General features: G+C 50.4%; 1 protein-coding gene across 1 annotated transcript in view; it reads left to right on the forward strand.

The window, feature by feature from the left end:
* The window catches only part of ANAPC5 (anaphase promoting complex subunit 5), a 179676-nt gene extending 158683 nt beyond the window's left edge, over positions 1–20993 (forward strand). The window contains exons 16-17 of the mRNA XM_075323552.1: positions 2761–2923; positions 20170–20993. Of these exons, the coding sequence (XP_075179667.1) occupies positions 2761–2923; positions 20170–20381 (375 nt within the window). The 3' untranslated portion in view covers positions 20382–20993. The remainder of the gene's footprint in view (positions 1–2760; positions 2924–20169) is intronic.
* Positions 20994–22369: the final 1376 nt, after the last annotated feature.

Consider the following 22369-nt stretch of genomic DNA (forward strand, 5'->3'; position numbering starts at 1 on the left):
CGCATTCTGAATTGGGTGGAGGACACAGCATCCACCATATCCGCGGTTCACATCCCGGGCGTAGAAAACTGGGAAGCAGACTTCCTCAGTCGCCAGGGCATGGACGCAGGGGAATGGTCCCTTCACCCGGACGTGTTTCAGGAAATCTGTCGCCGATGGGGAGTGCCGGACGTCGACCTAATGGCGTCTCGGCACAACAACAAGGTCCCGGCATTCATGGCGCGGTCGCGAGATCAAAGAGCGCTGGCGGCAGACGCCTTGGTGCAAGATTGGTCGCACTTCCGCCTCCCATATGTATTCCCGCCTCTGGCACTCTTGCCCAGAGTACTACGCAAGATCAGATCCGATTGCAGCCGCATCATACTCGTCGCCCCAGACTGGCCGAGGAGATCGTGGTATCCGGATCTGTGGCATCTCACGGTCGGCCGACCGTGGTCGCTTCCAGACCGTCCAGACCTGCTGTCTCAAGGGCCGTTTTTCCATCAGAATTCTGCGGCCCTGAACCTGACTGTGTGGCCATTGAGTCCTGGATCCTATCGTCAACAGGATTATCCCAGGGAGTGGTAGCCACAATGAGACAAGCTAGGAAGTCAACTTCTGCTAAGATCTACCACAGAACGTGGAAGATTTTCTTAACCTGGTGCTCTGCTCAGGGAGTGTCTCCCTGGCCATTTGCATTGCCCACTTTTCTATCTTTCCTGCAATCAGGGTTGGAAAAGGGCTTGTCGCTCGGCTCCCTTAAAGGGCAAGTCTCGGCACTATCCGTGTTTTTTCAGAAGCGTCTAGCACGTCTTCCTAAGGTGCGCACGTTCCTGCAGGGGGTCTGTCATATTGTGCCCCCGTACAAGCGGCCGTTGGATCCATGGGATCTGAACAGGGTACTAGTGGCTCTCCAGAAACCGCCTTTCGAGCCTCTCAAAGAAGTTTCTTTTTCTCGCCTGTCACAGAAAGTGGCGTTTCTTGTTGCGATCACATCGCTTCGGCGAGTGTCTGAGCTGGCTGCTCTGTCATCCAAGGCTCCCTTCTTGGTGTTCCACCAGGACAAGGTTGTGCTGCGCCCCATTCCGGAGTTTCTCCCTAAGGTCGTATCCTCGTTTCATCTTAATCAGGATATATCATTGCCTTCCTTTTATCCTCATCCGGTTCACCGGTATGAAAGGGACTTGCGTTTGCTAGATCTGGTGAGAGCACTCAGGATCTACATTTCCCGCACGGCGCCCATGCGCCGTTCCGATGCACTTTTTGTCCTTGTCGCCGGTCCGCGCAAGGGGTTGCAGGCTTCTAAAGCCACCTTGGCTCGATGGATCAAAGAACCAATTATAGAGGCCTACCGTTCTGCTGGGCTTCCGGTTCCTTCAGGGCTAAAAGCCCACTCAACCAGAGCCGTAGGTGCGTCCTGGGCATTACGGCACCAGGCTTCGGCTCAACAGGTGTGTCAGGCAGCTACCTGGTCGAGTCTGCACACGTTCACCAAGCATTATCAGGTGCATACCTATGCTTCGGCGGATGCCAGCTTAGGTAGAAGAGTCCTGCAGGCGGCAGTGACATCCCCGTAGGGGGGGGCTGTTTTGCAGCTCTAACATGAGGTATTTCTTTACCCACCCAGGGACAGCTTTTGGACGTCCCAATCGTCTGGGTCTCCCAATAGAGCGCTGAAGAAGAAGGGAATTTTGTTACTTACCGTAAATTCCTTTTCTTCTAGCTCTTATTGGGAGACCCAGCACCCGCCCTGTTGTCCTTCGGGATTGTTTTTTGCTGTTTGCGGGTACACATGTTGTTCATGTTGAACGGTTTTTCAGTTCTCCGATGTTACTCGGAGTTAATTTGTTTAAACCAGTTGTTGGCTTCCTCCTTCTTGCTTTGGCACTAAAACTGGAGTACCCGTGATACCACGGGGGGGTATAGCCAGAGAGGGAGGGGCCTTGCACTTTTAGTGTAGTGCTTTGTGTGGCCTCCAGAGGGCAGTAGCTATACCCCAATCGTCTGGGTCTCCCAATAAGAGCTAGAAGAAAAGGAATTTACGGTAAGTAACAAAATTCCCTTCTTTCTCTCTTTATGCTTTCTGAGAGGTTCATTTTGTCGGTCTGCAGTGGGATGGCTCAGGCTGTGATGGCTTGGGCTGCAATGGGTCGGCTCGGGCTGTGCTGGCTTGGGCTGCAATGGGTCGGCTCGGGCTGTGCTGGCTTGGGCTGCAATAGGTCGGCTCGGGCTGCAATAGGTCGGCTCGGGCTGTGCTGGCTTGGGCTGCAATGGGTCGGCTCGGGCTGTGCTGGCTTGGGCTGCAATGGGTCGGCTCGGGCTGTGCTGGCTTGGGCTGCAATGGGTCGGCTCGGGCTGTGCTGGCTTGGGCTGCAATGGGTCGGCTCGGGCTGTGCTGGCTTGGGCTGCAATGGGTCGGCTCGGGCTGTGCTGGCTTGGGCTGCAATGGGTCGGCTCGGGCTGCAATGTGTGCACAAAGACCCAGTCAGATGTCCGCTTACCTCTCAGACATTTACATTGCAGCTACATCCCCCTTATTTCCTCCGCCCAGTCTGTTCTGTGTATTACTTAGATAAATATATATATCTAGGTAAATTTAGTAAAAAGAAAAAAATCTGTATATTAAAGATGTAATGTGCAAAAATATATATTAACATATTTACTGATTTGGTAAAAAGAAAAAAATATGCTCATGGAGTGTATAGCTGTTACATGCAATTGTTCTTTTGATTACTAATCTCTCCATTCCACCTTCCCTTCATCTCTGTTGAATTTTTGCAGCTGATGCTTGGCATCCCGGAGCAAGCATTGAATATCCTGCACATGGCAATAGAGCCCATTCTGGCTCATGGCGCCGTTTTGGATAAGGGCCGGGCAATGTTTCTTGTGGCAAAGTGTCAAGTAGCATCAGCAGCATCATATAGTTCACAAAAAAAGACTGATGGTAACTGTTTTAATGTTATAACTATATATATTTTTTTTAATAATGGAAAAATGTAGTTTTATTTGTTGTGGGGTTTTTGGGTTTTTTTTAGGTAACCTGTCAGGTCTGATATGCACTCAGAACCACGAGCAGTCCTGGGTGCATATTGCTAATCCCTGCCTAACCCTCCCTGTATACACTAGCATAGATAAAGAGATCTTTAGAAAGAGTATTTCTAAAGATCTTTTATCATATGCTAATGAGTGCGGGGACAGTCCCCTGGGCATTAGTTCCCCTTGCTAGTCGGCTCAATTAGCATGTTAGTATGCCCCTGTGGGCGTGCATGCTAATGAATGTGCAGCATCACAGGATGATCTCACTCACCTCTCCAGCTGCCTTCGACGCTGGATTTCGGCTCAGTGCGCATGACCTCTCGACGCTGCACATTCATTAGCGTGTTAGCACACCCACAGGGGTGTACTACCATGCTAATGGAGCCGACTAGCCAAGGGAACTAACGCCCAGGGGACTAGTCCCTGCGCTCATTAGCAGATCATAAAAGATCTTTAGAAATACTTTTCTAAAGATCTCTTTATCTATGCTGGTGTATACAGGGACGGTTAGGCAGGGATTAACAATGTGCACCCAGCACTGCTCGGGGCTCTGGGTGCATATTGCACCTGACAGGTTCCCTTTAAATCAGACACATTTTATTAGGCACATTATAGTCATAACAGATCATTGCATCATCAGAATGCAATATATATTAAGGTTCACAATATTTTTTATATAATGTACCCCAATACGAAATGACTTCCCCTGCTAATGGCAAGTCAAACTTATACTCCATGAAAAATATTATTATTGGTATGAAGTGTAGCTTGAAGAAATGCTAAGAGCTGACACATTTTATTAAAGAGAATCTGTCAGCAGGTTTTTGTTGCTTTATCTGAGAGCAGCATAATGTAGAGATAGAGATCCAGATTCCAGCTATGTATCACTTACTGAGCTGCTTCCTGTACTTTTGGTTAAAATGTTTTTTTTTTTTTCTGTTGCAGATCTAGCAGTTCTCTGAATGCTGAGCTCTGAAATTGACAGCTTTCTGTGTACACTGTGGTGGGGTTATACTTGTGGTGGGGTTATACTCGTGAGCTTATTAACATTTAGGACACCATGGCAGCAGGTTTACTTGTCCTCTGCTAATCTGCTGATAAACGAGAATTTCTTTGTCGCTCTATTGGGAGACCCAGACAATTGGGTGTATAGGCTATGCCTCCGGAGGCTGCACAAAGTATTACACTTAAAAGTGTTAAGCCCCTCCCCTTCTGCCTATACACCCCCCGTGCTCTCACGGGATCCTCAGTTTTTTGCTTTGTGCGAAGGAGGCAGATCTGCACACATAGCTCCACAGATTAGTCAGCAGCAGCTGCTGACTATTTCGGATGGAAGAAAAGAGGGCCCATATAGGGCCCCCAGCATGCTCCCTTCTCACCCCACTCTTTGTCGGCGGTGTTGTTAAGGTTGAGGTACCCATTGCGGGTACGGAGGCTGGAGCCCACATGCTGTTTTCCTTCCCCATCCCCCTCAGGGCTCTGGTGGAAGTGGGATCCTATCGGTCTCCAGGCACTGAGGCCGTGCTCCATCCACAACTCCTGAGGAGCCTGCTGGATAGGAGCCGGGTATCGATCAGGGACAGGGCCCTGCATCTTTGAGGTACTCTGTGTCCCCGTGGGGACCGCGCACAGCAGCACTCCAGCATTGCTGGGTGTGCTAGTGCACCGGGGACTGCGGCGCTGACCGCCTTTGGTGCCATTATACACTGCAGCGGTGCTGAGTGTATTTGTGTATGGGGACGGCCGCGCTGACCGCCGCCGCCATTGTTTTCACTGAGGCGCGGCTGGGACTTGTAGTGCGCCGGGGACTCTGCGCTGGCCGCGCTTTTACGGCGGCCGCGCTTATAACTAGAGTCCCCGGCTTTTTGGGCCTAGTCTCCGTTCTTCCCGCCCTCAGCCCTGCCAGTCAGGGGAAGGGCGGGACGCTGCACAGGACGAGCAGCACTGAGGGCTGGAGCATGCTTTGCATACTCCACCCCCCTCACTGTGCACACTGTGACTCCAACTCCCGCACTTTCTCGGTCACGCACACGACTCCCTCATCTCCTCAGGACGCCGGCAGCCATTACTGTCAGCTCCTAGGACGTTGCAGAGGGGAGACAAACTCTGGGGGACCCAGGCACGAGTTCAGGGGGCCACACAACCGCTTTCAGCGGGCGATAAGCAGCACCTGAGGTGCTGATTTCCCTGGTGTAGTAGCGTGTTTAGAGTTTATATCTTTGCTATACTTTACACTGTATGGTGCACAGTCAATTTTCTGGTCATATACCCTGTGGTGTGGCTCAAGGGGCAACAAAACACAGGCTTACTGAGCTGCCAGCGCTGCATGTGCAAACCGGCAGGTTCCATTGACCCTCATGGTGGACCCCTGTGGCATTTGTTCTGGCCTCTGCTCAGGGGGTCCCAGGGACAACAACCAAACAGATCCAGGTGACAGGGACGGAGTTTGCAGTTTTTACTGACAGACTTTCTGAGACTATGGCTAAAATACTAGAAGCTGGCAGTCCAGACTGGTATCTCAGACCATGGGCACTGTACAATCACTGCCCTCTATTCCCCTCAGTTGGAACAACAATGTTTCCCAGGGGTGTCTCATAGGTCCCAGGGTGAAGCTCTGACACGGACCGCAGTCCCAGACCGCTTAGGCGAGCTCGCTTAGACACCCCCTCGACCTCATCACATTGTTCAGGGTCTCAGAGAAATGACTCTCTGTATCAGAAGAGGAGGTAGCTGATCAGGATTTTGATCCTGATGCCGCTCTCTACCTTGATATCCCTGAGGCGGACGCCATAGTGAATGCTCTTATTGCGTCCATAAAAAATGATGCTGGATGTTTCTCTCTTAGGCTCATCCAGCAGAAGGGTCACCTTCTCAAGGTCCCCCAAGAGTACAGCGAGTAGGTTTCTGGATCACTCTGACGTCTCGGAGGCAGTCCAGACACGCCGAGTTTGTCCGGATAAGCGTTTCTTCCAAGCGCTTTAAGGATACACTTTATCCTTTCCCCCCTGACGTGGTCAGGGCTGGACTCAGTGTCCCAAGGTGGATTCTCCAATCTCTAGACTGGCGGCTAGATCCATAGTGGCAGTTGAAGATGGGGATTCGCTCAGGGATGCCACTGACAGACAGATGGAGCTCTGGTTGAAATCCATCTATGAAGCTATCGGCGCGCCTTTTGCTCCAGCATTCGCAGCCCTATGGGCGCTCCAAGCTATTGCAGCGGGTCAGGCGCAAATTGACGCACTTGCACGTACGTCTGCGCCGCAAGTGGCGTCTGTAACCTCTCAAACTTCGGCATTGCGTCCTACGCTATTAATGCTGTCCTGGACTCTGCGAGCCGTACGGCGGTTGCAGCCGACAATTCGGTGGCAATATGCAGGGCCTTGTGGCTTCGGGAATGGAAGGCAGACTCAGCTTCCAAAAAAGTGCTTAACCGGTTTGCCATTTTCTGGCGACCGTTTGTTTGGTGAGAGGCTGGATGAAATCATCAACCAATCCTGGGAAAGGAAACATCCTTACCCCAGACCAAACCAAGATTACCCCAACAGAGAATGGGACAGTCGAGGTTTCGGTCCTTTCCGGGCGCGGGCAGGTCCCAATTCTCCTCGCCCAAACGTCCTCAGAAGGGTCAGAGGAACTCCGATCCATGGCGGTCTAAGGCACGCCCTTAAAAGACCGCCGGAGGTGCCGCCACCAAGTCGGCTTCCTCATGACCTACGGCCCTCACACCCCATCCTCGGTCGGAGACAGGCTCTCCCGCCTTTCAGACATTTCGCTGCCACAGGTTAAGGACCGTTGGGTGAGAGACATTCTGTCTCACGGTCACAGGATAGAGTCAACTCTCGTCCTCCGACTTGATTTTTCAGAACATCCCCGCCTCCCGGGCGAGCCGATGCTCTTCTACAGGCGCTGGGCACTCTGAAAACAGAAGGAGTGGTGATCCCGGTTCCTCTTCAGCAACAGGGTCACGGTTTTTACTCCAACCTGTTTGTGGTCCCAAAGAAGGACGGATCTTTCCGTCCTGTCCTGGACCTAAAACTGCTCCACAAACATGTAAAAGCCAAGCGGTTCAGGATGGAATCCCTCCGCTCTGTCATTGCCTCAATGTCCCAAGGAAATTTCCTTGCATCGATCGATATCAAGGAGGCTTATCTCCACGTACTTATTGCTCCAGAGCATCAGCGCTTCCTGCGCTTCGCCATCGGAGATGAACACCTGAAGTTCGTGGCACTGCCGTTCGGCCTGGCGACAGCCCCACAGGTTTTCACCAAGGTCATGGCTGCAGTACTTGCGATCCTACACTCTCAGGGTCACTCGGTGATCCCTTACTTAGACGATCTGCTGGTCAAGGCTCCCTCTCAAGAGGCATGCCAGCACAGCCTCACCGCTACTCTGGATACTCTCCAGACTTTCGGGTGGATCATCAATTTTCCAAAGTCAAATCTGACACCGGCCCAATCGCTGACATATCTTGACATGGAATTGTCATACCCTCTCAGCGATAGTGAAGCTTCCGCTGAACAAACACCGTTCACTACAGACGGGGGTGCAATCTCTAGGTCAGTCACTCCCCTTGAGGCGCCCCACGCACTTCCTCGGGAAGATGGTGGCAGCAATGGGGGCAGTCCCTTTCACGCAGTGTTCATCAGCGTCCTAAAGGGACTCCTACGCAAGGAGACAGGAAACCGACATTCCTCAACAGGAACGTCTCCCTCTCTCAGGCATACCACTTCATTGTCGAGGGGAAATTCCTTCCTTCTCCCATCCTGGGCAGTGGTCACGACGGACGTGAGTAGGTTTCCGTGGGGAGCAATTTTTCTCCACCACAGGGCTCAAGGTACGTGGACTCACCATCGAGTCCTCGCTTCTGATCAATGTTCTGGAGATCAGAGCAGTGTATCTCGTCCTAAAAGCGTTCCAGCAGTGGCTGGAAGGTAAGAAGATCCGAGTTCAGTCGGACAACTCCACAGCGGTGGCTTACAGTCCGGCGGCTTCTGCTGTGGATGGAAGCCACAGCCTCCACCATATCCGCAGTTCACATCCCAGGCGTGGAACACTTGGGGCAGACTTTCTCAGTCGCCAGGGCATGGACGCAGAGCAACGTTGGCACGGTTGCCCAGAGTGTTACGCAAGATCACGGCAGACTGCCGCCGCGTCATCCCCGTCGCTCCAGACTGGCCGAGGAGGTCGTGGTCCCGGATCTGTGGCATCTCACGGTCGGCCAACCGGGGGCACTGCCAGACCGACCAGAATTGCTGTCTCAAGGGCCGTTTTTTCCATCTGAATTCTGGGGCCCTCAACCTGGCTGTGTGGCCATTGAGTCCTGGATTCTAGCGTCTTCAGGATTATCTCAAGAAGCCATTGCCACTATGAGACAGGCTAGTAAACAAACGTCCGCCAAGGTCTAACCACAGGACGCGGAAAATATTCCTGTCGTGGTGCTCTGCTCAGGGTTTTCTCTCCCTGGCCATTTGCCTTGCCCCCTTCCCTGTCCTTCCTTCAATTTGGACTGGAAAAGGGTTCGTCGCTCGGCTCCCTTAAGGGACAAGTCTCAGCGCTCTCTGTGTTTTTTCCAGAAGTGCCTAGCCAGACTTCCACAGGTACACACGTTCCTGCAGGGGGTTTGTCACATCGTTCCTTTTTACAAGAGGCCGTTACAACCTTCGGATCTGAACAGGGTGCTGATGTTCTTCAGAAACCACCATTCGAGCCAATGAGAGATATTTCTCTCTCACGCCTTTCGCAGAAAGTGGTTTTTTCTAGTACCAGTCACTTCACTTCGGAGAGTGTCTGAGCTAGCAGCGCTGTCAATCAAGGCCCCTTTCCTGGTTTTCACCAGGACAAGGTGGTTCTGCGTCCGGTTCCGGAATTTTTCCCTAAGGTGGTATCCCCCTTTCATCTCAATCAGGATATCTCCTTACCTTCTTTTTGTCCTCATCCAGTTCACCAATGTGAAAAGGATTTGCACTTGTTAGATCTGGTGAGAGCACTCAGACTCTACATTTCTCGTACGGCGCCTCTGCGCCGCTCGGATGCACTCTTTGTCCTTGTCGCTGGCCAGCGTAAAGGGTCACAGGCTTCCAAATCAACCTTGACTCGGTGGATCAAAGAGCCAATTTTCGAAGCCTACCGTTCGGCTGGGCTTCCGGTTCTCTCAGGGCTGAAGGCCCATTCTACCAGAGCCGTGGACGCGTCCTGGGCTTTGAGGCACCAGGCTACGGCTCAGCAGGTGTGTCAGGCGGCTACCTGGTCGAGCCTGCACACTTTCACGAAACACTATCAGGTTCATACCTATGCTTCGGCGGATGCCAGCATAGGCAGACGTGTCCTTCAGGCGGCGGTTGCCCACCTGTAGGAAGGGGCCGTTTTTTCGGCTCTATTACGAGGTATTATTTTACCCACCCAGGGATTGCTTTTGGACATCCCAATTGTCTGGGTCTCCCAATAGAGCGACAAAGAAGAAGGGAATTTTGTTTACTTACCGTAAATTCCTTTTCTTCTAGCTCTAATTGGGAGACCCAGCACCCGCCCCTGTTTTTTTGTGTACACATGTTGTTCATGTTGAATGGTTTCAGTTCTCCGATATTCCTTCGGATTGAATATACTTTAAACCAGTTTATAATTTTTTCCTCCTTCTTGCTTTTGCACCAAAACTGAGGATCCCGTGAGAGCACGGGGGGTGTATAGGCAGAAGGGGAGGGGCTTAAGTGTAATACTTTGTGCAGCCTCCGGAGGCATAGCCTATACACCCAATTGTCTGGGTCTCCCAATTAGAGCTAGAAGAAAAGGAATTTACGGTAAGTAAACAAAATTCCCTTCGTTATCAAATCTACAGCAAGTTACACAGTTAGGCTATGTTCAAACGGGACATTTTTGCAGCGTTTTTTTCTTGACCAAAACCTGACCTTGTGGCAGGATGTCTCCTGTGAGTAATCTGCGGTTTTGTTGCGGTTTTCGTGGCGTTTTTACAACGTTTTTTTCTGTGATGTCAAGAACTGCAAGGGTTCAAGAGTACCCAACTGCTGGGCCGGGCTAGGCTGAGATTGACCTGGATCCGGCACTCTGGTAGTGGAAAAAAAAAACAAAAAAAAACCCCAATAAAAGTAAAGCAAGCGTGCTATACTTACCAGTCTCCGGTAGATGCTAGAGTGTAAGCTCCTTCCAGGTATGACATCTTCAACAGGCCCCTATCACATGGTGGGCAGGGCGAAGAAGCATGATTGTAGTGGAAGGGAGAAAGGCCATCACCAAATTTACCAGAATAAAGTGCTAAGTGCAAAACCACATATACACATACAACAGACACAAATTAGTAGAGCGGTTGCTACCCAAAAGAGTCAACTGCAATAAATATTTACACTACGTGACACCTTAGGGGTACTTCACACACAGCGAGATCGCTACTGAGATTTACAGTTTTTTTATTGTTGCTCTCCCGCTGATAAGCACACATCGCTGTGTGTGACAGCGACAGAGCAACAATCCTGAATGAGCAGGAGCCGGCATCTGGCAGCTGCGGTAAGTTGTAACCAAGGTAATCATCGGGTAACCAAGGTGGTTACCCGATATTTACCTTCGTTACCAGCCTCCGCAGCTCTCACGCTGCCAGTGCCGGCTCCTGCTCCCTGCACACGCTAAGCTAAGCGGTGTGCGCTGGTAACTAAGGTAAACATCGGGTAACCATACCCGATGTTTACCTTAGTTACCAGTGTCCGCAGCTTCCAGACGCCGGCTCCGTGCAAGCGCAGCGTCGCTTGCACGTCGCTGCTGGCTGAGGGCTGGTCACTGGTCGCTGGTGAGATCTGCCTGTTTGACAGCTCACCAGCGACCATGTAGCGACGCAGCAGCGATCCTGACCAGGTCAGACCGCTGGTGGGATCGCTGCTGCATCGCTAAAGTGTGACGGTACCCTTACTTACGCAGGACTGGTATCACCAGTAGTTCACTGGATCCATTGAAATGGAACAATATGAGATCAAGGCACTCTAGATTGTCACTCAATAAATTCACTAGCAAAGAAAGAGATGCAAAATAACATACAGCTCATTGGTTGAATGTCTACAATCCAGGGATTACAGTTCACATATAAAGGATAAAGCACCATACTCCATTATTCCAAGGATAACCTGTCCCCAGAAACATACCTAGAAAGAGGCATAAATCATATCAGATGACTATAGATAGGTGGGTGAGAAAAAGGAATACACCCATTGAGTACTTTACGATTTGTTGGTAGCGCCTCCAGGCTTACTGTCGAGCCATGCTTGTCAGCAAAGAATGACAATTCACATGTCAGCAACGCTCAGTTGTGTCTTTGACCTCGCCCTTCTCCCAACGTGTTTCCCCCCATTTGTGCCTAGTGTTCATCAGGGGACAGCAGGTGAGAAAATCACATCCCCGTCATCCTTTCCAAACAGACAAGAAATATATACCCGGTATCAATACACCGTGGGGTATGTCATGTAGATCACAGGAGCTCATAGCCAGGTTTTAAATAAATAATTAAAAAAAAAAACAGCGTGCGGTCCCCCCAATATTAATACCCAGCCAAGATAAAGCCCACAGCTGGGGGCTGGTATTCTCAGGCTGGAAAGACTCAGCCTAAAAATATCATCCTGCAGCCGCCTAGGATTGTCGCATTCATTAGATGCAACATTCCCAGCAGTATACCCGGCTCTTCCCGAATTGCCCTGGTGCGGTGGCAATCAGGGTAATAAGGGGTTAATCGCAGCTCATAGCTGCGACTAAGCCCTAGATTGGTAATGGCAGGCATCTATGAGACACCCCCATTACCAATCTGTAATAAGTGACAAGAAATAAACACAAACATCGAAAAAATCCTTTTATTTGAAAAAAAAAATACAATAAACCCCCCTCTTTCATCACTTCATTAACCCCATAATCACCTCTGCAGGTCCAACGTAATCCACACAAGGTCCCACGGAGATTCAGCTCTGGTACATCTAAAGATCACGGCGAGCTCCATAGAACTGGACTGCCCACAGTGAGCTGCAGAGAATGAATGAGCCGCACGATCAGCGGTCACTTTACTCAGGTGATTCCTGGTCACAGCTGGCGATACCGGTGACTGTAAATAGCCTGAGCGAGGTCACCGCTGAACCCCGCGGTTCACTCATTCTCTGTATAGACCCGCAGACCAGGTCTGTGATTGGTTGCAGTCAGATGCTGGGGGTGCATCTGACTACAACCAATGACAGATGAAAGCAGTGAATATGGAATGAGCGGGGTAGTGGAGGAGCCGCGGGAGCGTACAGCCGCGCCAGGGATTCGGTAATATGCTGCGCCTTCTCCAGTTCTCACCACCATTTAAGTGCCGGTCAGATACCCTGGATCAATTCCGGGCCCAACCGGGTTTTTTTATTAACCTGGTTAGACCCGCTGATCCAGGATATCTACGAGTGCACCTGTCACTAGAGTGAAAACTGTAGCAAAAGCGCTGAAAAGAATTGACTTGTTCATTCTTTTCCGAACGCAACAAAACCGGAGGTGTTTCACAAAACCATGTTTGTGTGTGCATGAGATTTGACGTGTTTGTGTGTGCATGAGATTTCAGAAATCTCAGTCTTTGCTGGGACTATAAAAAGCAGCGTTTTATTAGCATGGATTTGCATAAAACCAAGGCAAATCTGTAACTAAAAAAACGCCCAGTGTGAACATAGCCTAAGTGACATATCTGGATTCAAGGTCTCTGTCTCTACATTTTTCTGCTCTTGGATTAGGTGGCACAAAGCTGGTGCCATCAAAGTCTCCCAAATTTTGCATTTGGCAAAATATATTTTCTAGCAGAAAAAAAACATTTCTTTAACGTTCCTTTGGGAGACCCAGACCTTGGGTGTATAGCTTCTGCCTCCGGAGGACACACAAAGTACTACACCTAAAAGGTGTAGCTCCTCCCTCTGAGCCTATACACCCCCTGGTGAACCAGTCACAACCAGTTTTTCGCTTTGTGTTCAGGAGGCATACATCCACACATGCGTTCTCATATGATTTTATCCTTTTTTTGGAAGAAGATTGAAGAAATGCGGGTCCACGTCTGGACTCCCGGCATGTCCCTTCTCACCCCACTGTGTCGGTGGTGTTGTAAGGTTGATTTCCAAGGCTGGAGCCTTACATGCCGTGCTCCTTCACCATCCCTCCTGGGCTCTGGATTGAAGTGGGAGCCAGCACGGTCTCCATGCCTGGCAGGAGACCGGTCTCCGGCCACAGCCCCTTGAGGACCCTGCTGGACCGGAGCACTCACCCCCAGGGACTTGGCCCTGCGTCTCAGCAGCTAAGTACCTTGAGACGTTCATATGTTGGGGGTCCCTGTCATTTATTGTGGGGGGAGAGTGTGTTTACTGTGTTTTTTTAGCATTTCCGGCCGGTCCTCTGGCTTTTCGCTCGAGAACCGCGCCGATGGTGCCTGCGCGTCGGCCTCGCTGCTTAAATTTAGGCCCCGGCTTCGCCGGAGGCCTAGTTTCTGTTAACTGCCCTCGCATGTCACTCATGCTGAGGGACAGGCATGGCCCCTCCCGGTGGCCGTCCTGCACAGGGGAGGGACCCTCCTCACTGCTTGTGTGCGACCCCCCCCCCCCCCCCCTGCAGGCCTCTATGGCCCTCCAGATTCCGCCCTTCCTACAGGGACGCCCAAGGTTCCGCCCCCTCTCTTCGCTCCGGCGGCCATTTTCTTGGGCAGGTTTCACTCTGTTCTGGCCCGTCCTGCACTCTGCATCCCTGCTGAGGTGCTGTGCATTGGGGGTACGGGCTTCGGGATCTGGAGGGCACACAACACCGCTTCCAGCGGTCTGGTAAGCCACAGCCGGTCTCCGGTTGTGGACCTCTGCTATATTCTCCCTGGGATTCATTCCCTTTATAGAAGCTGTTTCCCCACTCAGGCAGCATGTCTCACACAAGGAGCAAGGCTCCAAAGCTTTATGCTGTATGTAAGCTTCCGCTGCCTGAAGCGAGCACCTATCCACATTGTGAGGTCTGCTCTAACTTGGAGGTGCCACGGCCTGGGGTCTCGGCCCCAGTGGTCTCTCAGGCTGCTCCTGCACAGGTGGCTGAACCCCCGGCCTGGGTAGAGTCCTTTTCTAGGTCTATCTCCCAGTCATTTGCTGAGTCCATGGGACTTCTGTCCAGGACTTTGATGAATATGCATCAGCCCCCTTCACAGGGTGCCTCTAATGCTCTTGCTAAGGGGCCTTTAGGACTGGAGCTCAGAGGATTCATCATCAGGGCACGGACCCCGTCCGTCTAAGAGGCTCCGCAGGGTTCCCTCTCCCTCCTCATCCCGTGGCTCTGATTCAAGGGCTGAGGACTCGCAGGATGAGGAGGATGCCTATACAGGGGGCTCGGAGGCTAACTCCATGTGCCCCTTTGCTCCTTCCGAGGGTGACTCAGAATTTAGTGACTTGATTGCTTCCATTAATTCTGTACTGGATCTCAATCCGCCAGTATCAGAGGAGCAACCCTCTCTGGCAGAAAAGCACCAGTTTACCTTGCCTAAGAGAGTAAAGAGTGTGTTCTTTAACCACTCCAGTTTTCAGGCCGCTGTGACCAAACCCAGGGCCTGTCCTGACAAACGCTTCCCAAAGCGTGGTTCTGATGACCGTTTTCCCTTTCCACCCGAGGTGGTCAAGGAGTGGGCTCACTCCCCAAAGGTAGACCCTCCGGTGTCTAGGCTCTCAGCCCGGACCGTTGTGTCGGTGGCTGATGGCACGTCCCTTAAGGATGCCACTGACCGTCAGATTGACCTTCTGGCCAAATCCGTGTATGAAGCGGTGGGGGCCGCGTTTTCTCCAACTTTTGCAGCAGTGTGGGCCCTCAAAGCCATCTCTGCTAGTCTGGAGGAGATGCATTCCCTCACCAGGGAATCTATGCCCGAGATAGTTGCCTTAACTTCTCAAGCTTCAGCTTTTTCTTCTTATGCCATGTCTGCCATACTGGAGGCTTATCACCGCGCTGCGGTGGCTTCGGCTAGTTCCCTCGTTATTCGCAGGACCTTGTGGCTTCGAGAGTGGAAGGCAGATGCTTCTTCAAAGAAGTACCTTGCTGGGCTCCCAATTGCTGGTTCCCGGCTGTTCGGTGAACAGCTGGATGACATTATTAAAGAGGCTACTGGCGGGAAGAGTACTTCCATGCCACAAACCAAGACCAGGAAACCTGCCCAGGGTAGGATTCAGTCGAGGTTTCGCTCCTTTCGTTCCTCCAACTGGTTGTCCTCTAAGCCCTCCGCCTCGTCCGCTAACTCAGCCAAGGACCAGAAATCCAACTGGCGCTCCAGAGCGCATCCGCAGAAGACCGCAGGAGGTCCTGCCACTAAGGCAGCCTCCTTGTGACTCTCTGTCCGATCCAGCCACGTCCTTAGTCGGTGGCAGGCTCTCCCACTTTGGCGACGCTTGGTTTCAACAAGTCTCCGATCAGTGGGTGAGAGATATCATCTCTCACGGCTACAGGATAGAATTTTCTTCCAGCCCGCCAAATAGATTTTTTCTCTCAACTCCCCCCTGCTCCAGGGCCGCCACCTTTTCACAGGCCGTGGCAGCCTTGCAGGCCAACGGAGTAATTGTACCAGTTCCCGGCCGGGAACGGCTCAGAGGTTTCTACTCAAACCTCTTCCTAGTTCCCAAAAAGAACGGTACCTTCAGGCCCATCATGGATCTCAAGCTTCTCAACAAGCATGTTCGGGTGCAGCACTTTCGCATGGAGTCCCTGCGATCAGTCATTGCCTCAATGACCCAAGGGGAATCCTGGCGTCCATCGACATCAGAGATGCCTATCTGCATGTGCCCATTGCGGTTTCACACCAGCGTTGGCTACGCTTTGCAATAGGAGACGATCATTTCCAATTCGTGGCTCTCCCCTTCGGGTTAGCCACGGCCCCTCGGGTTTTCACCAAGGTCATGGCAGCCGTGATTGCGGTTCTGCACCTTCAGGGGTTGGCAGTGCTCCCCTACCTGGACGACCTTCTAGTCAAAGCGCCATCCAGCGCAGACTGTCAGCGGAGTGTCTCGCTCACTCTCAGCACTCTAGCCCAATTCGGGTGGCTTGTCAATCTTCCCAAATCCACTCTGACTCCGACCCAGAGTCTCACGTACCTAGGGATGCTGTTCGAGACTCTGACGGCACTTGTGAAGTTGCCCTTAGACAAACAGCTGTCACTCCAGTTGGCGGTGCGCTCTCTCCTGAGGCCCTGCCGTTATACCCTCAGGCGTCTGATGCAGGTGCTGGGTCAAATGATGGCGTCCATGGAGGCTGTTCCCTTTGCCCAGTTCCATCTGCGCCCCCTGCAGCTGGACATTCTCCGCTGTTGGGACAAGCGGCCTTAATCCTTACACAAGTCAGTGGCTCTGTCGCCACGGACCAAGAGCTCTCTTCAGTGGTGGCTTCGGCCCCTCTCCCTGTCCCAAGGGCGCTCCTTCCTGGCCCCGTCCTGGGTGATTCTCACCACGGATGCCAGTCTATCCGGCTGGGTAGCGGTATGTCTCCACCACAGAGCACAGGGCACTTGGACTCCGTCCGAGTCAGCCCTTTCAATCAATGTGCTGGAAATCAGAGCCGTGCTTCTAGCTCTCCTAGCATTTCACCATCTCTTGGCAGGCAGGCACATTCGAGTCCAGTCAGACAACGCGACAGCGGTTGCCTACATCAACCATCAAGGCGGGACACGCAGCCGCCTGGCAATGATGGAGGTACAACGCATTCTTCAATGGGCGGAGGACTCCAGGTCCACCATATCCGCAGTCCACATCCCAGGCGTGGACAAATGGGAGGCAGATTATCTCAGCCGTCAAAGCGTGGACGGTGGCGAGTGGTCCCTGCACCCGGCAGTATTTCAGTCGATCTGCCGCAAATGGGGCACTCCGGACGTGGACCTAATGGCATCCCGTCACAACAACAAAGTTCCTGTCTACGTGGCTCGCTCCCACGATCCTCAGGCCTTCGCCGCGGACGCTCTGGTTCAGGACTGGTCCCAGTTTCGTCTGTCCTACGTGTTTCCCCCTCTAGCCCTCTTGCCCAGAGTCCTGCGCAAGATCAGAATGGAGGGTCGTCGAGTCATCCTCATTGTGCTGGACTGGCCCAGGCGAGCTTGCTATCCGGACCTGCTCCAACTGTCCGTAGAGATGCCTTGGCCTCTCCCGGACCGTCCAGACCTACTCTCGCAAGGTCCGTTCTTCCGCCCGAATTCTGCGGCCCTCAAATTGACGGCGTGGCTCTTGAGTCCTGGATTTTGACGGCTTCTGGTATTCCCCCTGAAGTCCTCTCCACTATGACTCGGGCCCGTAAGTCTTCGTCCGCTAAGATCTATCACAGGACTTGGAAACTTTTCCTGTGCTGGTGTCGCTCTACCGGCCATTCTCCTTGGCCATTCTCCTTGCCGACCCTTCTGTCTTTTCTACAGTCCGGTCTGCAGCTAGGTCTGTCCCTCAACTCTCTCAAGGAACAGGTTTCGGCCCTGTCAGTCCTGTTCCAGCGGCGTCTCGCTCGGCTGGCTCAGGTCCGCACCTTCATGTAGGGCGCGTCTCACATCATCCCGCCTTACCGGCGGCCCTTGGACCCCTGGGACCTTAACTTGGTTCTCACGGTCTTGCAGAAACCCCCCTTTGAGCCCCTTAGGGAGGTTTCTTTGTATCGTCTCTCACAGAAAGTGGCCTTTCTGGTTGCTATAACTTCTCTCAGGAGAGTTTCTGATTTGGCTGCGCTCTCCTAAGAGTCACCCTTTTTAGTCTTTCATCAAGACAAGGTGGTTCTCCGTCCGACTCCGGACTTTCTTCCTAAGGTGGTTTCTCCCTTCCACCTTAACCAGGACATTACCTTACCTTCCTTCTGTCCGGCCCCTGTTCATCGCTTTGAAAAAGCTCTACATACTCTAGATCTGGTGCTTGCTCTCCGGATCTGTGTCTCGCACCACTGCGCTTAGGCGGTGTACCTCTCTTTTTGTGCTAACCACAGGTCGGCGCACGGGCCTCCCTGCGTCTAAGCCGACCTTAGCCCGTTGGATTAGGTCGACCATTTCGGACGCCTAACAAAGTTCGCAGGCTCCTCCCCCGCCGGGGATCAAAGCGCACTCGACCAGGGCTGTCGGTGCCACTTGGGCTTTTCGGCACCAAGCTACGGCTCAGCAAGTCTGTCAGGCTGCCACTTGGGCTAGCCTGCATACCTTCTCGAAGCACTACCAAGTGCATGCTCATGCTTCGGCAGATGCGAGCTTGGGCAGACGCATCCTTCAGGCGGCGGTCGCCCATTTGTGAAGTTAGGTTTCTGCCTACTTCTTAGTTTTTTTGTTTATTTCCCACCCAGGGACTGCTTTGGAACGTCCCAAGGTCTGGGTCTCCCAAAGGAACGTTAAAGAAAAAGAGAATTTTGTTTACTTACCGTAAATTCTTTTTCTTATAGTTCCGTCTTGGGAGACCCAGCACCCTCCCTGTTGCCTGTTGGCAATTTCCTTGTTCCGTGTGTTTTCACATGCTGTTGTCGTGAACAGAGTCTCCGGTTGTTCCGGCTCTTGCTCTGTTCTACTTGTGGGTGGCTATTCTCCTTCAGCTTTTGCACTAAACTGGTTGTGACTGGTTCACCAGGGGGTGTATAGGCTCCGAGGGAGGAGCTACACCTTTTAGGTGTATTACTTTGTGTGTCCTCCGGAGGCAGAAGCTATACACCCAAGGTCTGGGTCTCCCAAGACGGAACTATAAGAAAAAGAATTTACGGTAAGTAAACAAAATTCTCTTTTTACTTTAAAAGAGAACCTGTCATGTTGTGTTTTTATTTTAAACCGCCCCCTAAATGATGCAATGTGCATCACTAACCTGGTTTAAAAAACAAAAAAAGTGAACATTTAGGCTTATTTCCACATAGAAATTATTCTTGAAAGATTGAGCCGGTCTCCTCTTCAGCTCTCGATTCTTGCAACTAAGAGACCTTTTGGTGACAACCTGGTCCACATAATGTGATGTCACAAAGGTCCTGAAGCAGTGTTATCTGGATATAAACGCTGGAGGCCATGTGAAATTTCCCAGTTTGCTCTCCCTTCCACCTAATGCCAGTCTTGTACACCAACCTGTCTCCTGTTCAGTTCTTTTAGACTCCCGCAATTAAGAGACCTTTGGTTACATCATGTCACATGACTGTGTAGTCATCAGGTTCTTAAACAATTTTATCCTCGGAATACAACTGCTGGAGTAACTAAGAGATGGGGCCACATAGGTAAGGATGGTTGACCTCGGGGAGATCAACATCCAACACCGCGGAGACACCATCACGTGTTTCTCAACGCAGTGACACTAGAACAAGGCCCCCTGGGAAAATATGCAAAACAAGAATGCCGCGGAGACACCATCACATGTTTCTCAACGCTGGCAGGAAACTAGCCAGGTCTTTCACCGGGAAGGAACAACCACGGGAAGGGCAGTCTCCAGTCAAGGAAACCGCCTATATGAAAACATGGTATCCATCCACAGACAGCTGTTTCAGGGTATCTGCCCCTCATCAGTGTGGAGTAGGAAACTGGCTAGTGGGAGCAATGCCTAGTAGAAGACTACATAGGTAAGGATGGTTGACCTCGGGGAGATTTTTTTTTTTTTTTTAAGAGATTGGGGCCTTGACAAATTGCTCAGGTTGACTCCCTCTAACGCTGGCCCTGACTGTAACTAGGGCTTATTTTTGGAGTAGGGCTTCTATTTCAGGCATACTCCAAAAATCCTGTAAAATCATGTTAGGTCTTATTTTCGGGGAAGGTCTTATTTTCAGGGAAACACGGTACATACTTTGGGGAAAAGACAGCACCATTCCAACGAATTAGTATTACAGTTATTACAAGATTCCCAATACATCTTTTAGTTCTTTGAGAGGGTCCTATTTCTAGAACCCCCAGAGCTTATGAAAATGATTCCTTGCTTTCCTTTATGCGTAATGGGAAACACTGATGGCAGTAAGAACTGTTTTTCCCAAATGTAATGGTATATACATTTCTGTGCTTCCTTGCCCCAATAAACAAACAATTACTGCATGTATTTATCTGGTTGCACTCTCTTCCCCTTACACAGGGCATTCTAATCTTAGAACTATTATGTTTTTGTGTATGATGTCTGTTTATTTAATCTAGAAAGAATTATTTTTTTTTACCAAGTAACTTCTACCTTTCTTCTTTTGTTGCAGCTTTGGAATCAGCCATACTTAATTTAGATGAAGCTAAAACTTACTTTTCTAAGGTGGACTGCAAAGAACAGATACGAGACATTCTTTATTTACAAGCCAGATTGTACAATAGTTTAGGAAAACTCCAAGAAAGGAACAAGTGTGCCATGCTTTTTCGACAGATACATCAGGAGCTACCATGCCACGGTGTCTCCTTACTAATCCGTTTATAAAGAGTCTTATGCTATGTTCACACATTGCCCTGGACCAAGTCCTGTCCCTAGGAGAAGTCATCAATATACGATCAGTGGGGGTCCGGCACCCTCATCAGCCAGGTGATGTCTGCAGCTGGACCCCACCGCTCTGCGCATCATTTAGTGGTCGCTGCAGTTTTGCACACAAACGTTCAGCAGTGTAATAAAATCGTAGATAAGTAGATGGAACTTCTGCAACTCTCTTGTGCACATTGTGGAACGTTGCGCTGAGATTGAGATGTAGTGAAAACTTTAAAATCCTCAGTTTGTCAATTCTTGGTGTTGAGAGTACAGATTTCACCTATTGGAATGCAAAGGGTCAAATCTGTTGCCATGTTTATTACATACAGATACGCTGCTGAAAATCTTGCAGCAAATCTTCTATGTGTGAACTTGCTCTTTAAAATGTCAGTTAAGGTTTTCTACTCCATTATTACATGGTAGGATACTAGTTTTAAAATCTGTTTACCATAATAAGAGGCAATTTGCCGCTGTTTCACGTTTTGTTTTTTTTTTTATTATTATTATTAGGATACTGGTTATCAAAGGTCATGCAATGAAATAAAAGATCTCTCCAGTGATGGAAATTCCCATGGCTGCAAATATTGTTCTGGTGTATCATGCATCTCCTTCTTTGTTATATCACTGTAGTCTACTTACATAGGGTTAATTTGGTGAGATAAGAAAAAACAGATAACTTGTGTAGAGTCCATAGCTAGTGATCTGGTGCTTCGGATATTTCTTATTAGCGGTGTTGGTGCACTCCATGTGATTATTGCAATCAATTACTCCTAAGGCCAGTTGTGGGCTGCATCAGTCCTGTAGGGAAGTCAGACACATCATTAATGCAGCAGTCTGAGATATTGTATATTGTGATGCAGCATTAGTGTTACTGACGACCCCTGTGAGCAGTGTAGCAAATCACTGGCGATAAGTGATGCACTGTTATATTGGCCACATGGGTGGTCACAGATGTCACCGACTGGCTTGTAAATTTCATCCTTGGCCTGATTGAGTTGGAATCTTTTATTTTATATGGCACGGATACTATCGGGAACTATATTATCTTAATCTTTTGTCTTGGGGACATTTAATTCCACTTGTTTTCAGGGAACATTTCTAATATTAATATCAGTTACATGTTCTCGGTATCAGATTTTGCACTAAAAGATTGATGTACTATGTATAATTAAATACGCTTCCTGGGATTGATCAAATGATGAACATGGTGTAGATCATTTATATGTAATTGGTGGGAGTTTGACACCCGACACCCCGCCAATCGGTAAAATATGCTTTAGCAGTGGCTGGAATACTGTAGTGAAACACTAGCTCTGCACATATAGTAGCCACATCCAAAGATAGCAGTTTATCTCTCATTCACTCCCACCATTTAACTAAAATCTGCTCCTGCATTGGCCAGCAATAAGCAATGTAATGAGCAGAACACTGCAACTCTGTAATCACTTTAGGTCAAGGTCACTCTGGAGTATAGCATCAGATGCAAGAAAATCGGATGCGATGTGCTAATGACACTCGGCTCAAACCTTGCTGCGAGCGGAGGCCTAGTGTGATTCTACTGTGATTCGATTCTCTTGCATGCGAGAATCGGATCACAGGTTTGAAGAAGATGCAGAGTTTAATTTCTCCATTCCTTGTCCTGGAGTATATCAGACTGCACTCAGATAACATCCGAGTGCAATCCGATGTTTTGCACTACCCATAGACTTGAATGGGTGAATGTGATCCGAGATACGCTTCCAATCGCAGTATGTAGCAATTTTTTTTTTTCTCGTGCTAAATCGCATGAGGAAAAAAAACATTGACCAGCACTGCTCCATAGTATACTACTGGAGCGAGTGCTATCTGGTGAAACATTGGATAGCACTTATCCGATTGATACGCAAATGTGGTGTTTTGCTACTACCATTGCTTGGATCTGGCCACGGCCAGAATAGATTTTAGTT

The sequence above is a fragment of the Anomaloglossus baeobatrachus genome, chromosome 1 (assembly GCF_048569485.1).
Source record: "Anomaloglossus baeobatrachus isolate aAnoBae1 chromosome 1, aAnoBae1.hap1, whole genome shotgun sequence".
Classification (NCBI taxonomy): Eukaryota; Metazoa; Chordata; class Amphibia; order Anura; family Aromobatidae; genus Anomaloglossus; species Anomaloglossus baeobatrachus.